The sequence below is a fragment of the Eublepharis macularius genome, chromosome 19 (assembly GCF_028583425.1).
Source record: "Eublepharis macularius isolate TG4126 chromosome 19, MPM_Emac_v1.0, whole genome shotgun sequence".
NCBI classification, from domain to species: Eukaryota; Metazoa; Chordata; class Lepidosauria; order Squamata; family Eublepharidae; genus Eublepharis; species Eublepharis macularius.
Window position 1 is genome coordinate 22,211,389 of NC_072808.1, and position 26,481 is coordinate 22,237,869.

At 47.6% G+C, this 26,481-nt stretch overlaps 1 protein-coding gene across 2 annotated transcripts; it reads left to right on the forward strand.

The window, feature by feature from the left end:
* On the forward strand, positions 1-26,481 carry RAVER1 (ribonucleoprotein, PTB binding 1). Of its 2 annotated transcripts, XM_055003473.1 has the most exons (14): positions 1-204; positions 9,767-9,833; positions 11,319-11,788; positions 13,069-13,260; positions 13,866-13,995; positions 14,870-14,970; positions 15,538-15,624; positions 17,411-17,525; positions 18,607-18,851; positions 19,864-19,957; positions 21,375-21,517; positions 22,851-22,976; positions 24,560-24,643; positions 24,761-26,481. In XM_055003473.1, the coding sequence occupies exons 1-14, from the start codon at positions 7-9 to the stop codon at positions 24,905-24,907; spliced, it is 2,199 nt and encodes a 732-aa protein (XP_054859448.1). In that variant the 5' UTR covers positions 1-6; the 3' UTR covers positions 24,908-26,481. The 2 variants fall into 2 exon arrangements, with proteins under 2 accessions (XP_054859448.1, XP_054859449.1); XM_055003474.1 differs by lacking the exon at positions 15,538-15,624.

The window sequence follows — 26,481 nt, forward strand, 5'->3', positions numbered from 1 at the left end:
TCTAAGATGGCGGCGGAGCGCTGTGCGGGGGCGGCCGCCGGCCCCCTGCCCGGCCCGGAGCCCGGCCCGGCCCACGCCCCCGAAGAGGAGCTGCCGCCCCTGGAGCCGGCCGAGGTCCGCGGCCGCCTGGAGAGGAGCGCGCGGCAGTTCCGCAACCGGCGCAAAGTGCTCATCCGCGGGCTGCCTGCCGACATCGCCAACCAGGTGAGGCGCGACGGGGCAGGCGAGGCCCTCCTCGAGGGGACTGGGCTCGACTAGAAAACTAATGGGGAAGAAACCACCCCAGCCTATTCTATAAAGCCTGCTTGGGCCCGTTGCATAGGAACGCGCCCTCAGGCTTGCTCTGCTGGTCTCTCAGGGCGAAGTCACGCATTAGTCTGGTGACGCCTGAAAGGCCAGCAGCGCAATCCTAAGAAAAGTTGTTCCAGTCCAATCCCGTTGACTTCAGTGGGCTCAGACTGGAGTAACTCTTTTTAGGATTGCGCTGCTAGTCCCTCAGGGCAAAATGATGCACTCCTCTAGCAGTATCTGAAAGGCCAACAGTGTAATCCTAAGAAAAGTTACTCTAGTCCAATCCCGTTGGCTTCAGTGGGCTTAGACTTGAGTAACTTTTCTGAGGATTGCACAGCTGGTCTCTCGGGGCAAAATAACACACCTGTCTAGTGGCACCTGTAAGGCCAACAGCGCAATCCTAAAAAAAGTTACCACAGTCCAATCCCATTGACTTCAGTGCGCTTTAGGCTGGAGTAACTCTTTTTAGGATTGTGCTGCTGGCCTCTCAGGGCAAAATAACATACCTGTCTAGTGGTACCTGTAAGGCCAACAGCACAATCCTAAGAAAAGTGTCTCCAGAAATCCAGATTTCCGGATTAAGGGATTTTGCCATTAGAAAAAAAGAGAACTGTTAATCATTCCTTAGAGAGAGGGTAGATTTGACACAATATGAATATTTGTTTTGGGAAAATCCTAAACCTTTTAGTTTAGGTTGTTTTCTTTCCCTGTATTACGTATTTTGATTAGTTGATTTTGTTTTTATTAGTATAAGTGTAATTGTAGTTTTCTTAGGTTTGTTTTTTAATTATATGCAACTTTTAATTTAAAAAGTTACTCTGGTCCAATCCCATTGATTTTATGTTAGGTCACTGTGAGCGACTTGCCTAGAAGTGCTATGCCGCCTCTCCGGGAAATCTGCCTGAGGGGCCTTACAAAGTAATTTTTTTTAAAAAGATTAAAAGCCACAAATGAAAGCCCAGCATTAAATTTACAGCATTAAATGTAAATCCAGGAACTGCATGTTACCCACTGCATGTGGGTAACTTTAAAATAAGTTTCCAACCTAGTGACAAAGAGAACACCATGGGGGATTGCGGATGGCTCTGTGGCTGCTGTTTCTTGCCAACATTTGCTCTCAGGTGGTGGCTGACTGGCTCCCTTAGAAAAAATGCCAGGCAAGGAGCTGTCGCTTCTTGGTCTGTGCTGGGTTTGGGGTTGGTGCCAGTATGAAGAAGAGTTCAGAGGAACTCTGAAGTTCACACACGGTTGTATGTGTACAATTAGCTTTCTGCACAAGTCATTGTGTTGTTTCCCTCTGAAGATTGTTGCCGATGAAGCCTGGCAAAAAGTTGTGTTCCATCAATCTTTCTAACCAGTCTGTTTTTATTCCTTCCCCGTTTGATCCTTCCAATGGTGCTGCAAGGCTGAGGGAGTGGCCCAAAGTCACCCAACAAGCAGAGTGTCTTAACTGTCGTGCCATTCTGGCAGTTGGTGTGAAAGACTTAATGATCAGATTTCCTGAGCCTAGAGGCTACATTGTCAAGTGGGTGGAGTATGGCTGTGTTTGGGTGCATGTGCACCTGTAGAAAGGAAACAAAAGCTTGTAAATAGCAGGTACATCCAGTTCTGCTGTAGAAAAGGTAGCAGGAAGCCTGTGACAGATCCCAGATCTGAGATCCCACACTGAGATCCCATAGCCCTTTTGGGTATTGTGCTAGTGCAAACTCAGGACTCGTAACTCAATTCTGCCTAGATTAAATCGGGCTCTGAGCCCCTGTGTCGAGTCCCTTGGCTTGCAAGCCTCACATAAAGGGGTAGTGCCCGTTCACAACAGCCATTGCTTGGGCCAGTCGTATCAGCTTAACTTACCTCAAAAGGTTGTTGTGAAGATGCAGTGGGGGAAATTCTTCTCCTTGGGGAAGAATGGGATAAAATATACAGATTGTGCTACTGTATATATGAGTAGCAGATCTGCCGTTTCTACTTAGAATCTAATACTACTTATAGCAGTTCATGTACTTTGAGTTGGGGTCATTCAGTGAAGTAGAAGGTAGATGAAAGCTATTTCTTCACTCAGCACAGCATTACACACTGGCAAAGGCATATTTTTGAATACTGTGGCTCTTATTAATGGCATTATAGGAGTGATCCGTCTATGCTGACTGCCTGGGACAGCAGTTGAGGGGAGGGGCGGCATAGTAAGGCAGCAACACACTGGCATTTGAGGTCTGTGTGCACACACTTGCATGCATGTGACGTAGTCAGAAGTCATTTCTGCGACCCCTTCTACAGGGTGGGAAGGTAAGATATGAAACAAAAGCTACTAAATGCGCATGTTTGCAAACATGTTTAGTAGGCAGGCACCCGACATTTCCATAAAAACAGAAACAGGTACCAGAAGATTGTGGCTGTCTCTGGTAAATGGGGTCAGTTAGACCATTAATGGTAAACTCCAATATTGCCTACAATGGAGGAATGGTAGATCAAGGTTTTGGAGTTTGCGTCACTGGAAAAACTTACTTCACTGATTAGAGAGAGGACATTATCTACATTTTTGGTTGAATGGAAACTGTTTATAGACTTTTACATGAAATAGATAATGATTTGATTATATATGGATTTATGGATTAAGAATTATGAACAATAGAAAAAAGGCTCTTATTTTTTAACATAGAATAAGTGAGACTTTGAAAATGATTTATCGCGGAGAAAATCAGAATGTATAGATTAGTTTTCTTTTTTCTATTTTTCTATTGTGTATCTTCTTTATTATTTGCTTTTCTTGTTTTTACATGTTTATATGTACTGTTAGTTTGGTTTTTAGATTGTTGTGTCTTTTCTTATCTTTTATGTTTACTGTCTTTTGTTTAAATAAATAACTTTACATTAAAAATGGCATATGCACAGTCGTAAAACATTTATGCTCACGCTCTCAGTGGGTAGAAACTTAGTTCACTAATATTCGTGAGGCTGTGGGGGAGTTCAGGCCATTCAGTGAGACTGAACATCAGTAGAGGGAGGCTCAACCAAAGAAAACTCTATAATGCATAGGTAATACAGAATTCACTGCCCAAGGCTTGGTGGCGATTTCTACTCTTGTCTTTTTAAAAGGATCAGGCTAAGTGGGTTCTTCATGTTGAGATGCAGCGGATGTGTCATATCTCATGCTGGGGCTAAGAGGTGGCCACGGCAGTTGCCGTTTTTGTTGGTTTGTTTTTTGAACCTGTCCCCCACCTTTACGCTTCAAAGGCACTCAAGGCAGCACTCTGCCTGTGAGCTTTCTGAAGCCATTTGGCTGGCCTCTCTTGGCAGCAGGATATTGGACGAGGCTGACTTCTGGTCTGATTGAACGAGGCTCTTTCATTAGCATTCAGGTGACTTATCATAAGACATAAAAGGCAAACCGTGTTGCCGATGACTCACTTTTTTATCCCTGCAAAAGCACACTCCGTGGGGATAAGAAGTGAGTCAGGAGCCACCTCCTCGGGGTTTCTGGAGGCCCGGAAAGGTCTGAAATACCAGCATGGCCCTCCGCGGCCCCAATCGGGCTATGCCAGCAGCAGGAAGGCCCAGCACGCCAGTACAGCCCTCCACAGCCCCGATCAGGCCATGCTGGCAGTGGGAAGGCCCGGCATGCCAGCGCAGCCCTCTGCTTTCTAGAGCCCATTGTATTTTCCCCCCACAATGGGCTTTGGTGTTAGTTTCAGATATTTAAATCACTTCATACATGTTTTCACTGTACAGCAACACTGTGAGGATGGCCAGCATATGCTTCCGTGGAGGACAAGAACAAGGCAGGCCTGCAGGGTCAGACCAGTGGCCCATAGAATCCAGCATCCTGTTTCACACAGCACCCAACCAGTTGCCCTGGAGGGCCAACAGATGGGGCACAGAAGCCATTTACGTTGCTCTTAGCAGAGCTGAAGTCGTCATCTAGTTAAAAATAGATTAAGATAAGGCACAACAACGCTAAAACTCTAAAATCCTAGCAGAGAGATAAAGTGCAGCTGCATGCTGGTCGCCATCTTGCCTCGCTGCCCTCCAGAAGAGAGGCACAGAAACCAAGCTCATCCCCTGATGCTGATGCCTTGCATTTAGAGGTTTGCTGCCTCTGTATATGGACACCTTTACTCACCATGGCTGGTAGCCGTTGATTGTCCTGTGTGGACCTGCCTAACCACCTTCTAAGCTCGTGGCTATCACTGTTGTCCACTGACAGTGAGCTGATAGGATTGGTTTGTGTTGGGCAATGTCTGCTTCACATTTCTAGCCATTATCAACACTGGCTTTTATGGAGTGGGGGAAGAGCCTCTTCCATGTCAGGATGGCTTGGTGCTATGAAATCCCTGAAGTGGGGGACCAGGATCGCCGAGCAGGAAGCTGTAGAATCCATAGTAGGAAAAGTTGTGGACGGGGAGAAAAATGCATTTCTGGAAACTGTGAAATAAAGTTGCAGTGATATAAATGTTATAAATTGTTTTAGCATGATTCCTGTATATGTAACGTGAGCAGTAAAGATAGGTCCCTGCCCTGAGGAGCTAGCAGTCTTTGTTTTCATAACAGAGGACTGGTAATGATTTGATGCTTAATGATATTTTTTTCTGTTGCAAAGGGAGGGGAAATCTGGCTCCATCCCTTTGGGAGTGGAAGCTGATCACATACTGGCAGGTGATGCGGTTCTTTCAAAGGACATGCAGCCACAGGCCAATCATGTACCACCATCCATAGAAAGAGCTATGCTGGGCAATCTGGTTTAAGTGTAGACTCATTGGGTGGCTGCAGGCATGAGTTCTGTCTGTTGAATTTGAATTCCAAAGCTTATCTACTTCGGTTGTTGGCACACATGCGGTAGCTAGCTAATCCCTCAGGCATCTTGTAAATTCAGCTGTGTATTACCTATTTATGCCACCTGGTGTTTGCTACATCTTTGGGCACCTTGCCCTAACGCTGCTGTTAATTTTCAGGGTGTGTTGTTGATAACGTGTCATGTGCTCAACATGACAATAAATCTCTAACTTTCTTACAAAGTCTGTTCTGGTTACTTTCTGTCCTGATGGTGTAGCTTTGTCAAAATATACCTGAGAACTGGCTCACTGTTCTGTTTTAGTGCCTCTGAAGAATCCAGTTGTTTGTTTAATCTAGTTGGAGAATTAATGGTCGCAAAGAGGGTTTCTCTTGGGAAAAATTGGTGGAAAAATGGAGCCCAAGTAGATATGATCTGGACCAAGAGTAGTTTAATTTAATAGTTTTTGAAGGAATTAATAAATACCAGTTTAAAGCTTAGATTTGGACCTTATCTTGCTATACCTGATGCAATGAGGTTACTAGACCTGATTTTTTATTTCATTTTCAAGAATGCACTAAAAGCAGTGAGAATGCTAAGCACAAATTTGAATTGTGCAGGTATACTGCCTGTATCGGGGTCTCCACTGTTTTCTTTAATGAGACCTCAGTAATGAACAATATCCTGAGCTATTTCCCCTTTTCCAGCATGTTACCAGGTTTTGTTCTGTCCTAAAAACAGAACATTAACTAGGAAGAGCACCAGCCATGAAGCTATCAGCTAAACAACACAGAGTAAATTCCCATGAAATACAGGCTTCTAAAAACAGGGGGGGAAACATAGAGCAGATATTTTGCTCTCTTTACCTAGGGCTACTTGTTGGAGATCCTTGATCTATAGAATGCAATCAAAGTCCATGAGCAAAGAAAATCAACTGCATTTTGAACTGGGGCAGGGCAGGGAGGGGGGTGATAGACAACCAACAGGAAAGAGGACTGGGAGATAGAAAGGTAATATGAGCAAGACTTGCTCTCGTAGCCATTTAGAAGAGATTATGTGCTGGTGATTTTGGCTGAGGCTACTTCTGTGGAGTAGGAGCAAGCTTCAGTAGTTGTATCCAGGAAAGAAGTGGGATGGAAGGTCAGGAGTTCTGATCATGATTCACCCAAATAGGAAGGAAAAGGTAGAAAAGCATAATAGAGATGCAGCCAGCTGAGGTGTTGAGTTAGAGTGGTATTATCCAGTCCTAGGGCATGGGGAGAGGTCGTAATTTGAGTTCCCATTACAAAGAAAGAGGATTAAAAGAGCAAGGGATCTTTCAGAAATGTGGTTGAGAAGTGTTTTCCTGATAATGGCTTTGCAAAGTATTGCTTTTGGGTTTAGCTTCATGTAGATTTTCCCCCTCCTATAGGAGGAACTTCCTTTGTTCTGATTCATAAACTTGAGTCTTGAATTTCATTCCAACAATTGACTTCTTGTTTTCCTTTGGATGTAGCCTCCTGTTCCTTAGGACAGTTTCATGAAATCTCATGAAATTATGCATGATGTGGAGAGAATGGGCAGGGAGAAGCTTTCCCCTTCTCTCATAATACTAGAATCCAGGGTCATCCACTGAAGCGAAGAGATGGGGGATTCAGGTCAGACAAAAGGAAATGCCTATTCACACAGCACGTAGCCTATTCACACAGCTGCCACAGGACGTGGTGATGGCTGCCAAGTTGGAAGGCTTGAAAAGGGGAGTGGACTAATTCATGGAGGGCGGGGCTCTCAATGGCTGCTGTTCATGGTGGATTTCTACTCCCTCCAGTACCAGAGGCCACGTGCCTCTTTCAGTTGCTGGGGAGCGCAGGCAGGAGGATGCTTTGCGGTCATCTTGCGAGGTAGATGGTCAGCCACTGTGTGAATAGAATGCTGGACTGGAGGGGCCTTTGGTGTGATCCAGCATGGCTCCTCTTATGTTATTGTGCATAAAGGGATTGTATGGGATGTTCTGGAGAAAACATGAACATGAGATATTTATTACAGTGGTTTTGTTGAGTCTGTGCTCTGTAGTGGGGTTGGTTGCCTGATCAGAAAAGACAGTGGAACGTTGTAGGAAATCCTCACTGTATACATATGTATTGTTGCCTAACAGTGGACCAACAGCCCGCCAGGTAAAAGCTTGACCCTGTGATCTGCCCTCATTGTTTGGGTGGGATCACTTGACTCCTGAGCTCTGTCGATTGTGATTCTTTAGCAGCTGGCGAGTTTCCAGAAATGCATTGAGTTGATAACCCATGTCTTTTAAAGAGCATAAATAACGATCCCTAGGCTTACACTGGACAAGATCAAATGTTGTGTTTGGGGAGGCATATTTCAAAACAGATCTTGCTCCATCCTCTTATGAGAGATAACTTTTGAAACTCTTGTCTTCCCGACCAGAGTGTGGAGCCAGTTGGCTTCCCAATTTGTGACTTTGGGCAAATTTGGCTTTTAAAAATCTGAAATAGGGATCTTCCTGGGACAGCTGGATAACTTAAACTATAAATTACCTCCCTGACTGAGATGAAAGGTATTGTGACCTTCAAGAAACCATTAATGGAAAAATACAATTTTCTGCAGGCCAGAAAAAACAAAAACAAAACCCAAATAATGAGGCCCTTCTTTCTCTGCCTGCTGCTGCTTTCTGATCTACGCACTGGAATTGCATCACCGCATGCGCCGAGTGAGCCACTGACACGCCCTTAAGTTAGCATCCACTGGTGTCCAGAGTCCAAAATACTTGGGGGAAGCGTCCTGCTTTGTAATAAAGTTTTCACAGACAAGTCCATAGTCGAGGTTAACAGACCTTGGCTGGCTTGTGATGGCTTGACTGCAAAAATGCACCTGGTGCTATCTGACTGTAACAGTTAGTTGAAGAGTTTCATATCTGTATACTCAAGAAAGAATCTCTTGTTGATGGACAATAAAGTTTCTGGAAAGTAGCATTAACAAGAAATTGAGAACTGATCTCTCTGCAGTTAACCAGCACTGCTGGACTTCAGCTATCCACAATAGTCCTGAAAATTTTAAGCATTTAACCCCACCCTGTGTAGGCACTAGGTCAGCTGGAGGTGAGGCTGGTAACTTAGACTTTCCCCAACTCCTCCGGGATTCTCTAGACATGCAGGGGCTCCTCATTTCTTTCTCCTTTAACTAATTCTCAGCTGCGGTTAATGTTCTCTTTCTCTTGGACCGTACGCAGTCCTCAGGCTGTTTGGGGGTTTCTCTTTTTTTCAAAATCTACAAACTAATCTTTTCCCACATATCCAGGGAGCACCCCCCCACACACACACACAGATACAGAGCCCTGCTTGATCTGGGGGTGGGCTGGTTTTACTGCTTTCGTGATTGGCAGGAGCCTCCTACTTGACTGTTAGGTACAGTAACATGATGGCACACAACGAACCATTGCAGCCTGTATTGAGCTGGTTCCGTTGTTGGCTTTCATCTAGCCCTGCAGGGAATCTTCCCTGTAGAGCTGCATGTCCCAATTTCCGGGTCTGAAAGGGCAGGCTACTGGTCCTTCATCTTTGAAGTGACGAGCTTGAGAATTGGGATTTATAGGGAATATGCCCCATAATGCCAGTGTAGCAGGGTGCTCTCATCCCTGCCCTATGGGGTGCTTACCCATACAGTTGAATTTCTGTGCCCCAGGGTTTGAAGGACCAGGATATTGTCGGTTGAAGGGGGCAAGAGCAGAAACTGCCCCTGGGCTCTGGCCCCGTAACCCTAGCTTGCCCGGGGAACTTGCTCCACACCTACACCCTTAACCTAACCCTACAGAACCTTCTGGCTGTGTTTTGGGTTCCCCCTTGTGGTAGGTGAAGGGGGAGCATTTTTTTCTGTATTCATCCCCAACCTGTACAAAAACCTCCCTTCTCTCACTGGCTGCACCTGTTGTGCTACTGTCATGCTTGGGACAGGGCTAGCTGCTTTATAGCGAGAGCAGAGAACTCTACATGAGAAAGGCCAGATTACCAAATAGATCTGCTTGTAGCAGTGGAAAAGAGCAAGAGTGCAGTAGCACCTATAAGACTAACAAAATGTATGGTGGGGTAGGAGCTTTTGTGAGCCACAGCTCACTTCTTCAGATACAGCTAGAATGAGAATCCAAGTGAGCTATGGCTCACGAAAGCTCATACTCTTCCACTAATTTTGTTAGTCTTATAGGTGCTATTGGACTCTCGCTCTTTTTCACTGCTACAGACAGACTAACATGGCTACCCATCTCGATCTGCTTGTGTGTCTGATGGGGATCTTATGGCCTTAGGTAGAGGAGGCCTGCCAGTAGCTGGCCTTCATCTGAATACAGACACCCTGAACATTGGGGTCTCTTTCGGCAAGAGGGCGTTCTTCAGCTAGTTCAGGGGCAAAGCATTGGGTAGTCTGCTCCGTGGATCTCTTTGCTGAAGCCTGTAAGTGAAATAAGTTGGTAAGAGTTCCAGAACTAGGCAGTGTTGGGACTGCTGCCCAGGTGCAGGTGAGTCAGCCCCGATCTATCGAATGACATTCATAGCTCCCAGAGTTCAGTAGTGGGGTTTGATGGGGTCCAAGAGTGACAGCTCCTAGATCATAGTGACAGGCGGCAACATCTGTGTGACTGGAGTGGTGTGTGGAGGGGGGGGCGGGTCTGCTACATCTGCCATTCAAGTTTAACTAGCTTCCTCCACCCTTTTTGACTTTACACAGGAAGTTCATGATCTGCTGAGTGACTACGAACTTAAGTACTGTTTTGTGGACAAATACAAGGGAACTGGTGAGTAAACGCATGGCAGTTCTCCTTGGCACTGTGTGGTGAGTGGGCTTTGCTTATAGAGCCAGCGTGGTGTAGTGGTTAGAGTGTTGGATTAGGATCTGGGAGACCCATGTTCGAATCCCCACTCTGCCATGGAAGCTTGCTGGCTGACCTTGGGCCAGTCACACACTCTCAGCCTAACCTACTTCACACGATTATTGTGGGCATAAAATGGAGGGGAAAGGAACGGTTTCAATGAGGTACACAATCTGACAATTCCCCAGACACAGAAATCAGCTCCCCTATAGCATGAGTGAAAGATCTTTCAGTGCAGAGCGGGTAGTGTACATGGTTCAGGGTCTTTTTCCTTATTTCCCACTCTTGTCATGCTTGTTTGCCTTGGAGTGTTTTGGTATTTCCTGTGTGTGTGTTGAGGTGGGGTGGGGTCTTGTGCATACTGGGTATATTTGATGAAGCTAGTGATAATGGTTAGGAAAATTAGGATCTGAAGGTCTGGCCACCAGTTAGAAGACTCCTGGGCCAGATGGACCTTCTGTCTGAACCAGCGTAGCACTTCCTCTGTTGTGTAGAGTTGCCCTGTTTGAAATCTGTATGGAGGGCTGCAAACTTTGCCTTGGATGTGTGATATGGGCTTTCTGTCTCTTTCTTTCTGTCTGGGGGTGGCAGCTCCACCCCTGTACTCATCTACTCCAGGGGGGCCTCTGGCAGGGGGCAGCCTTGCCCAGGCACTGCAGGGGCTGTGGGGAAAGGAGTAAGGGCCAGGCCATGCCCAGAGGTGCCCCAGCAGCAGCCTGGGAGCCTTGCAGTCCTGGCTCGTGACTCAGGAAGAAGGCAGGGCTGAGGCAGCAGACTGCACCTGGGGACAAGCCAGAGGAGGAGGCTGGCAGCAACTGGGGCCTGGGCAGGCAGGCGGAGCAACCTCTTAAAACCTCCGAGGAGGTTGGGGCAGGAGATGAGAGGTCTCAGGCAGGGAGGCCATCGGCCCAGATTTCCTTGTCTTGGGCCTGCCCTTGAAGAGAGGGCATTGAGGGGGTGCAGGGCCCCTCCGCCCAGAGAGGGGTAGGCAGAAAAGGACAGACCACTTTCAAAATGTCAGTGCAGGAGGGCTTGAGAAAGAGGGGCCAGGGTGTAACAGAACCCCCCTCCTCTGTATTACCATAGTTCATCTATGGCTGGGGCTTGGCAGAAGGGCTGCTGGAAGGCACTGGCAGGCCCAGACTCTGATCCTGATGAGAAGAGCCTGATGCTGCCTTCCTCAGAATTAATAACCTGCCGTTCTTCCGTCATCAGGGCCATCAAGGCAGCTAATAGATTTAAAAACATGACTGTTATAAATAGATCTTAAAAACTGTTAAAACCAAACAAGAACACACCATTAGAATACAGTTAAAACTAAGTTAAAACATGCATACAATAAAACACACAACATAAAAATGACAACTAAAAATTCTTGCCACTAGCCTCTGCTTTCCTCCTCTCTTGTAGCTTTCGTCACCTTGCTGAATGGGGAGCAGGCAGAGTCGGCCATTAAGAAATTCCACCTGAGCAAGCTGCGAGACAAGGAGATCACTGTGCAGTTGCAGCCGACAGACGCCCTCCTGTGCATCGCCAACCTCCCCCAGCTTTACACCCAGCAGCAGTTTGAGGACCTGGTTCGGCCCTTTGGGAATCTGGAGCGCTGCTTCCTGGTGTACAGTGAGAAAACAGGACACTCCAAAGGTTATGGCTTTGTGGAGTACATGAAAAAAGATTCGGCAGCCAGGGCCAAATCTGACCTGCTGGGCAAACAGCTGGGGACACGGACTCTCTATGTTCACTGGACAGACGTCAACCAGTTGACCCTGGACCTTATTCATTCCAAGTGCTTATGTGTAGACAAACTGCCCCACAATTACAATGATGTTGAAGAGCTGAGGCGGGCCTTCTCAACCATTTGCCCTCCGGTGTTCTGCCAGGTAAGTGTCCATGGGCTCATTGCGGCTGCCCAGGAGGAACTCCCAACGAGATGGCACCTGCTTCAGGACGCCTTTCCCGAGATGCTTGTGAAGTAGCCCAAAGTCAGGTTGCCATCCCTTCTTGAGTTGCAGGCAAGCTGTAGTTGAGCTGTGCCCTCCAGATTATTCCTGTGAATAGTCCATCCAAATGCCTTGTTCAGAAAGGGAGCTTAGAAGCTTGCAGTTGGACCAAAGCGCTTGAAGCCTCCTGTAACTGAAAGAAAACTAGCAGATTGCTTGCTAGACGTAAATTAACAAAAGGTTGCTTTTGAGATCATCTGTGTTTGGAATGTTATCTAGGTTGTGCTCCTGATGCGACATAGTAGCTTTTTTGGGTGGAGAGTTTGCCATTGGAGGGGCAAAAGGGATGTTGCTTGACGGGCTGGGAAATCTGTAGAATGTGGAGACTGAAATTCACATCCCAGGTATTTGAGACCTGCCAATTCGATCATTTGGGAGTTCTCTTCAAACGTAAGCATGAAGTATCCTTAAGAGAGCTGGGTGTTTTTTGTTGGTCTGTTCAACACAAGCTGTTCTAGGCACACAAACAGCAGCATCCTCTCTCCGACCAACGCATTTTCCTCCTCCAAGAAGTTGGGTAATCACTGGGTGGTAAATGTGAACAGAAATGACACTGCTGGCACCTCGGCTATTTGTTGCACCCGTGTTTGGGCAAATACTCATTTGGGGCGGGGGACAGTTCTGTGGCTCTGCTGTGTACACGGTTGCGCTTCCGTGCAAATAGGATGTGATTCTTGTCTAAAGAGGGGCAGTGACCTGCTTGCGTCTCCTTGGCGGTGATGGCAGCACTTCTCTATCTTCATAGTCCTGTAGCGTTTTGGCAGTGTCATGTGGTCTTGCTGCAGAGGTGCTGAATTGAGGGAGAGGCTCGGGGGCGGGGGGGGGGGGGAGTCAGCAGCTGGGCCTGTTTGCCAATTCTGTGGCCAAAGAGAGCGGCAGCCGGGCTGCCAGATGCATGGCAAGACATTTGGGGCAGTGACCTTGCCCTGTCTCTTCTCCAAGCCTCTCTCGGTGTGGATCTCAAATGCAGCCATCTTCTGGCTAACAACCTGATCCTGGGCACGTTTATTGTGATACCCCATCAGGTCAGTAAGAGCCACTTGCTTGTGCATAGGATAGCCTAGAGCCAGTCTCCTTTCCATACTGAATCTAGCTGGAAGTTAGTGGTTGCTTCTTCCTTCCTCGTGCACTAAGCATCCACCTCTCTACCTTTCTCTTAGCTGGCCTGCGGTCAAGATGGGCAGCTGAAGGGCTTTGTTGTCCTGGAATATGAGTCAGCAGAGATTGCGGCAGTGGTTCAGCAGGTCACCAATGGCATGCCACTTGCTGGGAACCACATCCGAGTCTCCTTCTGCGCTCCTGGCCCTCCTGGGCGAAGCATGCTTGCTGCTCTGATAGCTGCCCAGGCAACGGTAAGCACCAGCTTGAAAGGATGTCCCTCTTTGTGCCTCATATGAAATAGACTCCTCCAGCTCAGCACCCCCAAACTGTTGTGACTCAGAGCGCCAGCACTGTGCCCCCTTTCTTTGAATCTGTGTTTGTGTGCTCCTAAGCTTTTCTCACTAGCTGTATGGGCAAGTGCCACATTCTGCAAAGGCCGTGGGAACCCCTTTGTGGTAATGGATTGCAGAGGGATTGCCGTGTTAGTCTGTTGTAGCACTGATCTTGTGGCATCTCGGAGAGAAGGAATTGTTTTGGTGCCAATGCACTCATATGCGTATGATTTTCAGCCCATCCAGTCATAAAGTGGTGGAGCAAGGTGCCACATGAGTCAAAACAAAATACAGTATACAGAAGCTCCACGTCGCTCCGCAGCAGTCAGATTGGTGGGAGATCTGTCAAGCCACTCTGTTGCTGCAAGTTCTGTGCAGTGTGCAAAATGTGGTGCAGAGTTAAAGCTTTGACTGCACACTCACGTGCACCTCCTTCCTGCATGACTTTGATAAGAATGTGCAGCGGCCAGGTATAATGCAAGCATAGGTGCCCTTTCACTGCTTTGCTGCTCTTGCTTTTAAAGGCACTTAACCGGGGGAAAGGGCTTCTTCCTGAGCCCAATCTTCTTCAGATTTTGAACAGCTTGGGGAATTCAACATCCATCCAGCTCTTACTCAACCCTCTTCTTCATGGAGCCATTGGAGGAAAGCAAGGTAGGTATGAATTAAGTGATCTTATTATGAGATGCTGGCTTTGGGTTAAACTAGATGGGGGCTTTATTCTCTACTTAGGAACATCTTGGTGAAGTCAAAGCTCCTCTAGTTAGTTAGTTAGAGCTGATGCTCCAGGTCACCCTTTGACCTTCCAAAAGAGTGGCTAGTGTTTAGCACAGATTATTTCTAATCGAAAAGGTTTTTGCCTGGCCTTTCCATCCTTGAAAGTTCAGGATGACTTACAAAAATTAAAAATCAAAATGATGAAAACCTAGTGGGGGGAAAAAATAAAATTCAGAAAACAGCAGTGCTACACAGATTTCCAGCAATCATCCACAAATAGTAGGTTTTAGTCACCAAAACGGTTTTCTTGGTGTCTGAAAGAAATTGATGCAGGTGCTAGGTGGATGTCTGGGTGGGGCCTTCTGCAGTTTGGGCAGAGGGGAGCACTGTGCCCTGTTACGTGTCATATATTCTCTTGTGAGGAAGGTTGAATTCTTCCCAGATGATGTGCTATGGATGCAAAACAGCTGACTCCATCTGCTGGCATAGAGCAACATGCACACTTTCCTGCTTTGCCCAGAGTTCTCCCTCTAGCAGAGCAGAACGATGCCAATTCCCCATTTTGCTTGCGTTCAATGTCTAGTGCCACTTACTGTGAGGGCTCAGAAATTAGACTTGGGTATGTCAGCAGCGTCCAAAGTGAACAAGCTATTCTGACACAGGTGGAAGGTGCTTATATTATCTGCTCCCAGTGGGAATCCGGGGTCCCAGCTTAATTTGCTGCAGTATCGATAAGCTGTCCCGGCATTCTGTAGAGTGTGTTGCACAGAAGGAATGAGTGAAAGCTTTCCTGGACATGCTTTCCTTTCAGGAATCCTAGGAGCCCCTCCCTCAGTGCCTCTCCTGACCAACCCAGCGCTCTCCACAGCTCTTCTTCAGCTAGCACTCCAGAATCAAACACAAGCACAGCAGGTAAAACAGGTCTTCTGTCTGAGCAACAGATAGAATTTGGTAATACTTCTTTGTGTGTCTCGTGTTCTGTCCAGAGCTGGCTTCTGGTTCACAGATGTATAGGCCACTCTGTCCCCTCTCCCTTCTGCCAGGCAACGCGTCCCTTATGTGCCCCAGGAGTTTCATTTACTTGTCACTTGCATGTGACTACAGGGCTTGGGATTGCTACTGAAAGCAGGTGCTCTTGAGCTGCATGTAAGCCAGATTCCCCTTATGTGGCCCACGTGTGCCCCAACTCTTTATTCTTTCAGCCAGGAGGCCATGGTTGGTGACTCTTTAGCCTTTCGGTGTATGATTCCTGAACAGCAGGGAGAACTTTGGCCGTTGTGGCTTCTTCTACCTCCGCCATGCAGAAGCTCACTCCGCCTCCGGAGTTTGCAGTGCAGTACGAGTGCTGGCAGTGCCTTTGGCACTTTTGCGTTCACAGAAGAATTTGCTGTAGGCTCTTATGCTCCAGCCTCATCTCCTTTTCCCCCCTCTGGGCTTCTAGTGACCCTCTCTCCGGTCTCTCTTTGCTTTCTGCTCCAGAAGGCTTTGCTTGGAAACTTGCTCTTAGTGCAAAACCAGGTCTGGACACAGCTCCTGCAGAACAAGGAAAACCAGGCTGTATTCCATGTGAGTGGTGAGACCGGCCTGGCCCGTGTGTGGCAGGCTTGCTTTTTGTGTGCGTGTGGCACGTATGCTCCATGCAGGAGCGATGCAGTTTTTTGTCAGGCTGGAGTCTTGCTGGGAGGATGTGCCAACTAGCACAGCCCCTTAAATCTGGAATGTCCCCATCTTTGATCCTGCAGGCCTAATCTGGGGGATGGGTTTAATGCAGACAGTGGGGTTAGAATCATAAGGTTAGAAGGGACCTCCAGGGTCATCTAGTCCAACCCCCCCTGCACAATGCAGGAAATTCACAACTTCCCCCGCCCCCCGACTGCCCCAGTGACCCCTGCTCCATGCCCAGAAGATGGCAAAACACGTACCAGGATCCCTAGCTGGCCTGGGGAGGACCTTATAGCACACAGGGCTAAGCAGAGCAGGTTTTCAGGAAAAGAGCGGCTACTGGTTGATAAGGAACTTCTGCCTCAGCACCCTGGCCTGCTCTGATGCCTGCGTATCCCCTTCCACTCCTTTTGGCTGGACTGGAGAATCTTGCCATTCCAGGCAACAGTTTCCAAAATCTTGTGTGCCATCAAAAGGGCTTCTGCAGCAGCTCAGTTGTTGGGCGGAGCAAGTGGGTCAGGTTTGTGTCTCTTGCCAGACACAATCCCGTTGATAGCAGCAATTAGCAAAAGGAACGGATGGTGGAAAAGGTAAAGAACATTTGGTGTGCACAGGGTGGCACGCAAGAAGATAAACGGGACTACTTTTCACAACACACTTCTAGCAGTCTTTTGTGAAACGCAGGCCCAGTAATGTGATCGGGACCAATTCCGCCACCCAGCAAGGTCTCCCTGTACCTTTGCTCTTGGGTGCCCTGAGCATGGGCAGCTAGATTGTGCTTTAAGAGTTTGCTTGGCTTAAGTCCTTGGCACTCAGTGCTTTAGATTTTAGGAATGTGGTTCACCAAGCTCCTATTCCATTCACTGTGGGGGAATCTGGACCAAGATGCTTGAGAACTTAGAGGGTGCATGGGAACTAAAGCCTCTTGAATGTTCCCTGTTGCAAGTAAACATTAGCTCAACATTACAGCAGAGCAGCAAAGCCCATTCAGAGGTTGAGTTGAGCTACTTTGCTTTGGGACGGTAAGGCCAATCTGGAGCTGAGCTGCAAATGGGAGGAACTTTTGAACATGTGCATGCTTTTGGCAGCTAGGACTTTCTTGGGTTGCTTTGGCTGCTTTTAGAGCTAGTTGTGAAATGCAAATGCTGCTGCAGAAGATTCCCCTCCCCCTCTGCCGAACAGAAGAAAAACTGGGAGTGTTTGGGCTGGAGCTTAAGAGAATAGTGTGTGTGGTAGAATCCTGCTTGCATCATGCTGTAGATGGAGCATTGATGTGACCGTTAAGCTTGCTAAACTCTGTGCGTTTGAAAGGTTTTCTCTCCCCTCTCATACAGCGGTAAAGCTTTACCCTCCTTCAGGCTTTCTGCATTGGAACCTGGGCTGCTAGGAGGTATGCTGGCATTGCATTATCTGTTCAGGCAGCGTCCACAGGTTCTCCCAAGCCCTGAGAATGCTGTAATGCCTTGTTCTCTGTCCCCCTTCTAGAACATCCCTGTGTGGGTCTGACTGCAGTTGATCCCCTTTCTGCTTTGCCCCTCCTGCCTTACATAGCTGTCCATTCATCGCATACCCTAGGGCCCTGCCTTGCTCGCTAGTTGCTACTGCTTGTGCACTCACCATTTCCTTCTGTTCTTAAAGTACAAAGCTGTGCCTTCTGCTTGGGTTGTTGAAACCGTTCGCTTGTTTTCAGAAACCAGGGATCTTGGGAGAGTCTCCGCTGGGCTCCTTGCAGCACGGGGCTCTGGGGTTGCCAAACACGCCAGCTTCTCAAGCAGGGAATCAGTTGCTGGGCGAGATGCTTTCAGGTGAGTGTGTTGTGGCTCTGGAGCATGTGGGTAGCCCTTTGAGACCACCGGCCTTCAGCAGTGATTTCTGCCAGCTGTAGAACATCAGGGCAGGAAGGAGACTCGTGGAACAAGAGTAGACCAGGAGCCCTAGGACACCTTAAAGACTTAACAAGCGTGTGTTCTAAGTGTAGGCTTTTGAGGGCCAGTGCTGGTCTTCTCAGATGCACAGAATAGGTGGGCAGGCAAGTATGCACATATACGTATGCCAAGTATGCTTCCGTATATGCTCTGTGAAAGACGAGGAGTGATGGGGCTGTGTTTGTCGTCCAGCCATCCATTCCAGAACTGCTATATGGAGAGCTTAAGGCTGTGCCGAGAGCATGATCTTGAATACAGAGCACTGCTGGAAAGAGTTGGTGGGAGGCTCTGAATTGTGCTATGGGCTGTGGGTGGTTGTGTTTGGCTCCTCTTGTGGGGGGCGGGTGTTGTTCTTGTATTCAGTTCTTAAACTTAAGTCTTAGAATTTATTCCGTTTGTAGCAGAGTTGCAGAATTGCACATTGGACATAATGAGAACATGCTCCCAATGTTTAGCTCTATAAAAATACTACTTAAAAGGATAAAAAGGTTACATTGGAATAAAACTGGCTACATTGTGACTAGCTTGTGAACTAAACAGAGACTGGAACAGAACTAAGAAAAGACTGAACAAAGAGCAATAAAAGTTGAGTAAATATTTCTACTTAATTGCCCCTCCAATAAACTGGCTGCCCAGTAGAGAATCGCACTTCTACTTCATTAAGCATAAAGACTCCCATTCCTATGGCGGAGAAACCTTACCTTAACAGAACAGCTAGGTGGTTACATGCAAATAAGTTTTCTAACTAAGTAACATAAACAACAGTTTAACTCTTTCATGACTGAATGTAAACACTTGCTAATTCCCCACAGTAAGCCGCCACGAATGCTGTGTTAAATAGAAAGGTGGGGTAGAAATTCTCTCCATAAAAATCACTCTCTCAACACTGCTCGAGGGCACCCCGACTGTCTTTGTCTTACGAAGCAGCTGTCATGGTTGGTGCCTGATGTTCTCTCTCCAGGTGGCTCTTTGCCTGCAGATGTCGCTCCAGGGCCTGTGAAATCTCCAGTCATGCCTTCAGGGAGCATGCCCGTGCCTTCCTTTCTGGGCCCAATGGGAATGGAAAGGGAGAACTCTGTAATGGGATCACAGCCCCCTCAGGTGATGCCTCCAGGCCTGCAAGGGCTTACCACCTCCCTCTTGGGATCTGTAATCAGCGGGCTTCAGAAACCGAAGCATACGGATAACGGGCCTCCCTCATCTGGGGTAAGTCATCTAGCTGTCCCTGCAGTGTTATGAGGACTCTAGTAATTAACATGTGGTTGACATAGTGGAGATCTGAATATTTGTTTAGTGTAAATTTCTTGCCTTTATTACTGTGAAGATGCATTTGGAAACACATGAACCAGTGGCTGCAGGTTCTTTGAACTGGAGCATCTTTGCCTTGCAACTGATCATAGCAGTTGTGTAAGCTGTTGTGCAACCTGGTGCCTGAAAGCTCTCTTGCTTCCAAATTGCTCAGTGCTGATTGGTCCTAATCTGTGAAGAGTCAAACACTGGTTTCAAAATTGAGCAGGTGTAACTGAGCAAGTGGATGCAAAAGTAACCAATTCTATGTATTCTTTTAACTAGTATAACTGCCATGAAGAATGTATTTTATGGTTGTTGGGGGTTTTCCGGGCTGTATTGCCGTGGTCTTGGCATTGTAGTTCCTGACGTTTCGCCAGCAGCTGTGGCTGGCATCTTCAGAGGTGCTACACCTCTGAAGATGCCAGCCACAGCTGCTGGCGAAACGTCAGGAACTACAATGCCAATGCCAAGACCACGGCAATACAGCCCGGAAAACCCCCAACAACCATCGTTCTCCGGCCGTGAAAGCCTTCGACAATACAATGTATTTTATGTTTGCACCTGCATATGATGAGCAAGACAGATACTGTGCTCAGGCTGAACTGCCATTTTGTAGTTTAATCAATGCCCCACAAGGGTCTGGGTTATCTTGCAGGTTCTTCTATAGCTGCTAAGACTGTTTTAAAAAATTTCACTAATAACCCTCTATGATGGTCTTCAGCCTTTTTGTACCCAGGACCCAATTTGCAAGATGAGGTTTTGTTCTGAAAGCCATGCTTCCTTCTCTCCTCTCCTCTCCCCTCTCTTCTCCTTTCTCCTCTGCTCCTCTTCGCTTCTCTTCTAACATGGACTTGATTTTTCTTTCAAATGGTGCCACTGGCCTCAATTAAAAACCAGCAATTTGTGTGCATGATTCCTTCTCCCACAGGTGTCTCTGCTAGGAGAACCGCCAAAGGACTTCAAGATTCCTCTTAATCCATACTTAAATCTGCACAGCCTTCTCCCCACAAGCAAACTTGGAGGTGAGGAAACGGTGGCAGGGGGAAAATCAGTTCTTGGCACAAAAAGTGGCTCCAGACAGTGTGTTAGAAAAACCACAGACCTGACATGGGTTCTGCATCCTCTTTAGGAGGGTAATTACCACCAAATGTTACACAGCACAATCACACACATTAGTCTACACCCCTCTCATCCCCTCCCCTCCCTGTCCCCCCTCCCTTGGTGTTGTGCTGAAACACTTCAATTTGTATTTTTCTAAGTAAAATACAAATGAGCAAAAAGAGGTGGCAGGATTGTGGAGTACAGAACTCGCTCTTACTGCCAAGGATGGTGGTTTTGAAAGGTAGCTTTGAGGAAGAGTCCCAAGTGTACTATTTGCTATGAAAAATGGCTAACTAGCTCAGGTGTAATGCTTGCAACCTTGACTACATGCACCTCTAGTTGGAAGTAAGACCCACAGAATTCGGTTGGGCTTGCTGTTAGATAAGTTTGTCTAGGATGCAGCTTTAAGCTGACTGCTGTTTAAACTTTACTCTGAGAAGCACCACAATTTTTTATTAGAGCTAAGGGACCCAATTCAGAGATGAATTGAAAATTCCAAAATACAAAATCATTTAAACAAGACAAGATCCATCCAACATGTCTGGCCTGGTCCACCGGGTTGCCTGCCGCAGGACCTGGGCTGTGCCCTGGGGGCCAAGAGCCCTTTGCCCTTTGCTTCAGGCCCAAGGCTTCATGCAGCTCCCCCTGCGGGGCTCCGGACCTGCAGGGAGAAGGGAACAGACTCTGTCGGGAGCAGAGTTGCCAGCAGGATCTTCCTCCCCTGCTTGAAAATGTAGGGAAAAAATAGCAGCTCTGCATAAAGAATTGAATTGCTGAAGACATTAAGTGAGAGAGAGCTGAGTCTTGAACACTGGGCGGGTGTGTGTGTGTGTGTGTTGGATAATACCAGCCATACATAATGGGGGCGCGCTCTCACTTCAGCCTTCTAGGGCAACAGACCTCAGCAAAGCAAGTCCCAATAAACTCCCAGAGACCTGTGGCTAAATGTATTTTGGGTTGGGTGGCAAGTGATTGCTGCTTCTGGCTGGTGTTGCTGTTCGAATAGTGCACCCGTGCTCCATTACGTTGCTGCCCTGCCTGGCGTCCTCCCTGTCTGGAAGCCACAGCAAATGGTCAGCCGGCAGTGGCAAGGAGAGGGCCCTTGTCAACTGGCTCTCCAGCATTCCAAGCCCCACTGCTAAAGCACAGAGAAAATCCAAATGCATGCCTGCAGGGCTATTCCTGCCTGCAGTTATAAACTTGCTGTAGTTAGCGAATGAGGAGGGTCCTCTGTTTCCTGGGGCTAGTCTGCTGTGGAATGGCCCTTGCCACCCACTTGCTGCCTTAGCTCTCCAATTACACGGCTTAGGTGCGAATGATCAACCTTTGTCTCTGCAGGCGGAGCCAACAAAGCATTCAGCCTGAAGGCAGGTGTGCTCGGCAGTGCCTCCAATCCCAGAATTCCACAGGCTTCCATGCCAGACTCTGTGCTTCCCTCTTCTGGGCTGGCAGGAGACAGCTGCGCATTTGACTATCAGCCAGTGAGTACTACAGAATCTTCTGGGGCTGGGGCTTTCATAGGATGGAGAGTGTGCCCACACCAGGGTAAAATGTGGTCTTTGGGTAGCTGTTAAGAGGGGAAGATAGATCTTTACTTGATATTAGTTAGAGATTGAATTATGATATTGTATAGCTAAGAGTGATATAGTATATTTTATAGTAATGTGGAAATTTAAATAAGGGATGTATTTCAAAATTAGTAGACATAGATGTGCTATATTATATTAAGTATATGGATATGATATAATAGATAGTAGGTTATGGTATACTATATATTATAATATAGAAATAGGTGTTAATAAAATAGGAGATAGGGAAATAGTATATATAAGGGGAATGGAAAACTGTTGGAAGTCAACTGAAAAGGGGGGGGAATGGGTGGGATTATTATAATGTGATGGATATTGAAGTTATGTATTATGACTGGTGTATTTTGACCCATCCAATAAAAATTCTTTAAAAAAAAAGAGAGAGAGAGAGAGTGTGCCCACACCAAGGAGCAGAGCCCTGGAGTTGCTTGCATTTCTCTTACTAATTGTAATCTGTAGACCATGCCATCTTTAGGAGAAGTTATGTGCTCAAGTTACGTGTGCAAATTTCTCGTCCTGCATTTCCATGGAAGCTCCGGATACACGGACAGTTTAGAGGGCATCGTTATGCCCAATGTGTACAACTTTGGTTCTGGGATCCATGTTCTGTTTTCTGTTGAAAGGATTTGGGATCGCGAACGTGTCCCCAGATGAGAGACAGGCCCCCTCCTAGGTGCCTTTGCACGCAACAAGCAGGAGGTCGGAGTCCGTTGTACTGGGTATCTCCACCAGATAGAAACGACTGAGAGCTTCAGCCAGTAGAATAGTTTGGTTCCTCCGTGTCAAGGACAAGGGGCCAGAGGATAAGGGAGTCTTGTCTCTTGGAGGATCGTTCCTGATCTCTCACCCATGGGGAGGCAGCAGGCTGGCAAAGGGCTGCGTGGCCCCCAGTGCATCATTCATTCTGGCACTCCCAAAAGAGACAGCCGGCCCCCAGCTTCAGTGCCTTTTAGCTCCCACTGCTGGAGCATAGCTTGGCAGCATGCCTTGCTTGTGTGCTCTGCTGTTTGCCGCTGCTGGACGGTCCAGTGCTAAACTGAGATGGGGGAGGGCGCTGTTCTGTCCTCCAGTTATTCTGTAGTGCTAAACTAGCAATCAGCTGTCAGTTGCTCTTCTTCCATGGCCGCCATACTGGGAACAGCCTGTTGTGTAGCCGCATACTTCCAAGTTCCTGGGGCGGAGGGAGCACTGCAAGTGGCTGGTAGGAATCCTGCTTTTCTTTCAGGTGTCGTCGCCTGGCTTTGAGCGGAACAGCCTGGGGGCTCCTCTGCCTCCCTTCTATTCTGGATCTCCAACTTCCTATTTCACCAGTGGCCTTCAAGCTGGACTCCGGCAGAGCCATCTCAACAAAGTAAGGGGGGGGGCCAAGGTCTGCTCTCCCAAGAACAGGCGGTCCCTGGTCTGCCTCGAGAAGGGCCGTCAGCATTGCTCAGGGGGCGGGGCTTCTGGGCCGCTTCTGCATCTAGTTCTCCTTCAGCAAACATCCCAAATTGGCTTCCTTTCTTAGTCTGGCTCAGTTGGTTCTCTGGGTCTGTAGCATCCTCCATGCTTTTTGGCCCTGGATCCTGGTGCAGCAACCTGCCTGCTCAGGCATGAATTGCAGGAGGGGGTTGAGTTATTGGGGTCAGCTAAACGTTGCAAGGCAGTCCATTCTCAGGTTCACCGAAATTGTTCTTCGTTCTCGATGTTAAGCCACAGAAAAAGAGAGGAGAGAAGAAAATGCTGAGCATGACAGCAAGTCTGTCTCTGCAGATTTTGTTTGAAAATGAAACAAAAGAGGCACAAAGCAGGCTTGCTTCAACTGGGCCATTCTGCGTGCCTGGTTCAAACAAAGATGCAGCAGCAGTTCTGTGAAAACGGGACAGCCAGCAGCCATTCAGATCTCTCTAGTACTAAGCAGATTTGCAAAGGGAATATAGCCAAAACTTCAGGCGGTGGTGATGGTGAGACTGTTACTTTAACAAAAAAGAGTTCCGGTTATAACCACCGTTGGATATGAAACAGTTATTTTGAAAGCACTGACCACAGCATGGAATTGCTGAGTTACAGCTCAGTTTATAGGATTAGCAAGGACAAGATTGCTGGACAGTCCCAGAATTGGACGCTGTGACTGGGATCCACTGAACAGTGCATGACCACGATGGGGGTGGGGCTTTGGGCTTGTGGCAAAGACTTTTGCTGCAGCAGTAGCACTTGGGAGTGTGCACTAGCCACTTTCTGAATCGTAAGGACATTTCCAAAGTAGCTTATGATAGGGAAAGGGGGCTGTGTCTTTCGAAGAGAGCAAAAATCCTGCTGAGCAAGTCTAAACTTTGGATCCTAGCTGGTTAATTCTTGCAAAGAATCTGCCCTGCCCATCAGCCAGTTCTTTGCTTGGGCCAAACGGTATAAATCAAATTAACCTAACTTGTGTCAGAGTAGGATCTGGGTGACCCAGGTTCAAATCCCCATCTGATGTGGAAGCCTGCTAAGTGACCTTGGGCCACTTGCACATTCTCAGTCTTGCCCTACCTCACAAGGTTGTTGCGATGATAAAAGGAACAAGAGGAGAATGAATTATATGAGCTGCCTTGAGAGGCAGGGTATCAGTGAAGGAAATAAAATAAAATTTTACTCCAGTTACACAACCAGTTCTTCACCCTCTGCAGTCATTTTTTAAAGCAACTTGCAGGCGGCATTTAGGAGAATGGAGTTTGGGGTTTCTTTGCAGCTGTATTAAGCAAGCAGGACTCCTAAGCAACAACGGCCCCACATTTGGTTCCCTGATTCTTAGTAGAAAGTGCTGCCTTCCTGGGGTGGTTTTGTCTCCACGTGGTATAGAGATTTGCCTTCAGCTCTGAAAGTTTAAGGACTTGCCTTTGATCGTGTAGCAGCTTGCATGAGAATCTTTTCTGTGGGATGTGATGCTGACCGTACCCTTGCCTCATCTTCCAGGCTGTTGGGATGCCCCCTGTGGGCGCAGGAGAGAGTCTGCTTGGACTTGGACCAAGCGGCCATTCACATGGCACCCACTCAAAGGTGAGATACTGCGGTAAAGGAACTTGAGAGATCTTGGCTCCCCCTACTGCCTTCTGTGTCTTGCTGTCAGCCCCTTAACACTGCCTCTCTTCCTCTTCTTGTTGGTTGGCTTTGCAGACTCCAGTTGGTGGCCAGAAACGAGCCTTTTCCCACCTGCTTCCTTCACCGGAGCCCAGCCCAGAAGGCAGCTACGTTGGCCAGCATTCTCAGGGCCTGGGAGGGCACTACGCAGATTCCTACTTGAAGCGAAAGAGGATATTTTAATCAGTTTTGCTACTGAAGCACTCGCTTCTCCTCCCCGCCCCCAACCCAAATGTGTAAATTTTGTACAATGTGGGTTTTTTAAATGTTTTGCTTTAGATTTTTTTTAAAGCCTCTTTGAAAAGGACTTGATTTCAGACAGAGATGAGTACCTACTGGATTTTGAAGCAAACGCAGTGAATCCCCAGGGGACGGTGCCTTTCGGGAGCAAATGCCTCTCTTCCTAGGTTAGGCCAGTTGGGCTGCAGTGACCCTCTCCGAACTGCTGTCCATCTGTCAGCTGGACCAAAATGAACCTCTGAGCATTCTCCTGACTTGCCCTCCTTCCCATCCTAGTTTCTGAATGCAATCCCTGGGATTCATGTCTCCCCTTGAGCAAGGCCTTGGCCTTGTTACAAGATGTGTGACCTGTCTTAAAACTGCTTCCAGCAAAGGAATGTACCTGGATTCATTTGGTGCCTCAAAGTTGCAGCGGTGATGAAGACAGCTGCTAAAGAGGGAGCGGCGCTAGAAGACCCCTGTGTCAATTGGGACTCATTTTTCCAGTCGCCTGCAGCACTCAAGCCCCCTCCAAGGCACGGGGCTCTTGTGGGGCCCTGGCCCGGCTGCTTCCCCACAATCTTCGTTTTCTTTGTTTTATTACTTTAAGTCAGTTTTTCCTTATTTTGGTAATGAATTTGTAAACTGCCTTTTTAATTTTAATTCTCTTAGTTTTTTTAAAAATAGTTTAGAAGTGTGAGATCTTGGTAAGTTTCCATGTAAACTTCAGTTGGATAGTTTGTGTGTGTGTGTGTGTGTGTGTGTGTGCGTGTTTTAAAAAAGAAGCTTCCGCCCTCCTAGATACTCCTTTTTGTTGTTCCATACCAATTCCTCCCTTGGGTGCAAATATTTTTTTTTCCTGAGTGAGTGTTCTTCTAGTTTGACAACTGTTTTAAATACTGAGCCTGAGGTGCGTCAGGCCCAAACCCCGTGGCTGAGACAATCTTTCTGCCTTGTTTTCCTAGAGTGACTTAGAATTTTGTGTAGCAATTTTTCATCTCTGTGGCGACAGAAGTCCTCCCGGGGCTTTTCTGAGAGCATCTAACTGGAGCTGTACCAGCATTTTAATAGAGCTAAAATATTAAAGCTGGTCCCACTGCACTGGTGGTCTCGGCTCCCCACCTTTTCAACAGATTTGCGTCTTTCCCCTCTCACTGTGTTGAGGGAGGTCAGGCAGGCAGAGCACTCCTTCCTGTCGGGCAGTTCCTGACGAAAGCCAGGCCTAGGACTGGCCTGGGACAAAGTTGGAGAGCTCAGCACCTGGCAGCTCCTTAAACCTGCTGAGATTCAGGAGGGAAGGCTGACTCTAAGCAGCAGAAACCTGCGTGGGATTTCTTTTTGAGATGAAGCAGGTCTGTGGCCTTCTCCCCCCGGGGAGATTTTCAGTTCTGCCTAGATATGATACAGTTTGTTCTGTTTTATAAACACGCTACAATGTTTCTGTTGTAGATACTGGCTGGTTTGCTGTATTGGTTGTGGGGTTTGAAATCCCTCATGGCTGAACACCAACTTTCCAAAGTAAAGCTATATTTATATCA

What these genes read in the sequence shown, in the direction of transcription:
- RAVER1 (XM_055003473.1), top strand. Translation starts at nt 7, where the DNA reads ATGGCGGCGGAGCGCTGTGCGGGGGCGGCCGCCGGCCCCCTGCCCGGC. An exon ending in TGATAGCTGCCCAGGCAACG is followed by an intron (nt 13,261 to 13,865) that starts GTAAGCACCAGC and finishes TTGCTTTTAAAG; the next exon opens with GCACTTAACCGGGGGAAAGG. An exon ending in GGCAGAGCCATCTCAACAAA is followed by an intron (nt 22,977 to 24,559) that starts GTAAGGGGGGGG and finishes CTCATCTTCCAG; the next exon opens with GCTGTTGGGATGCCCCCTGT.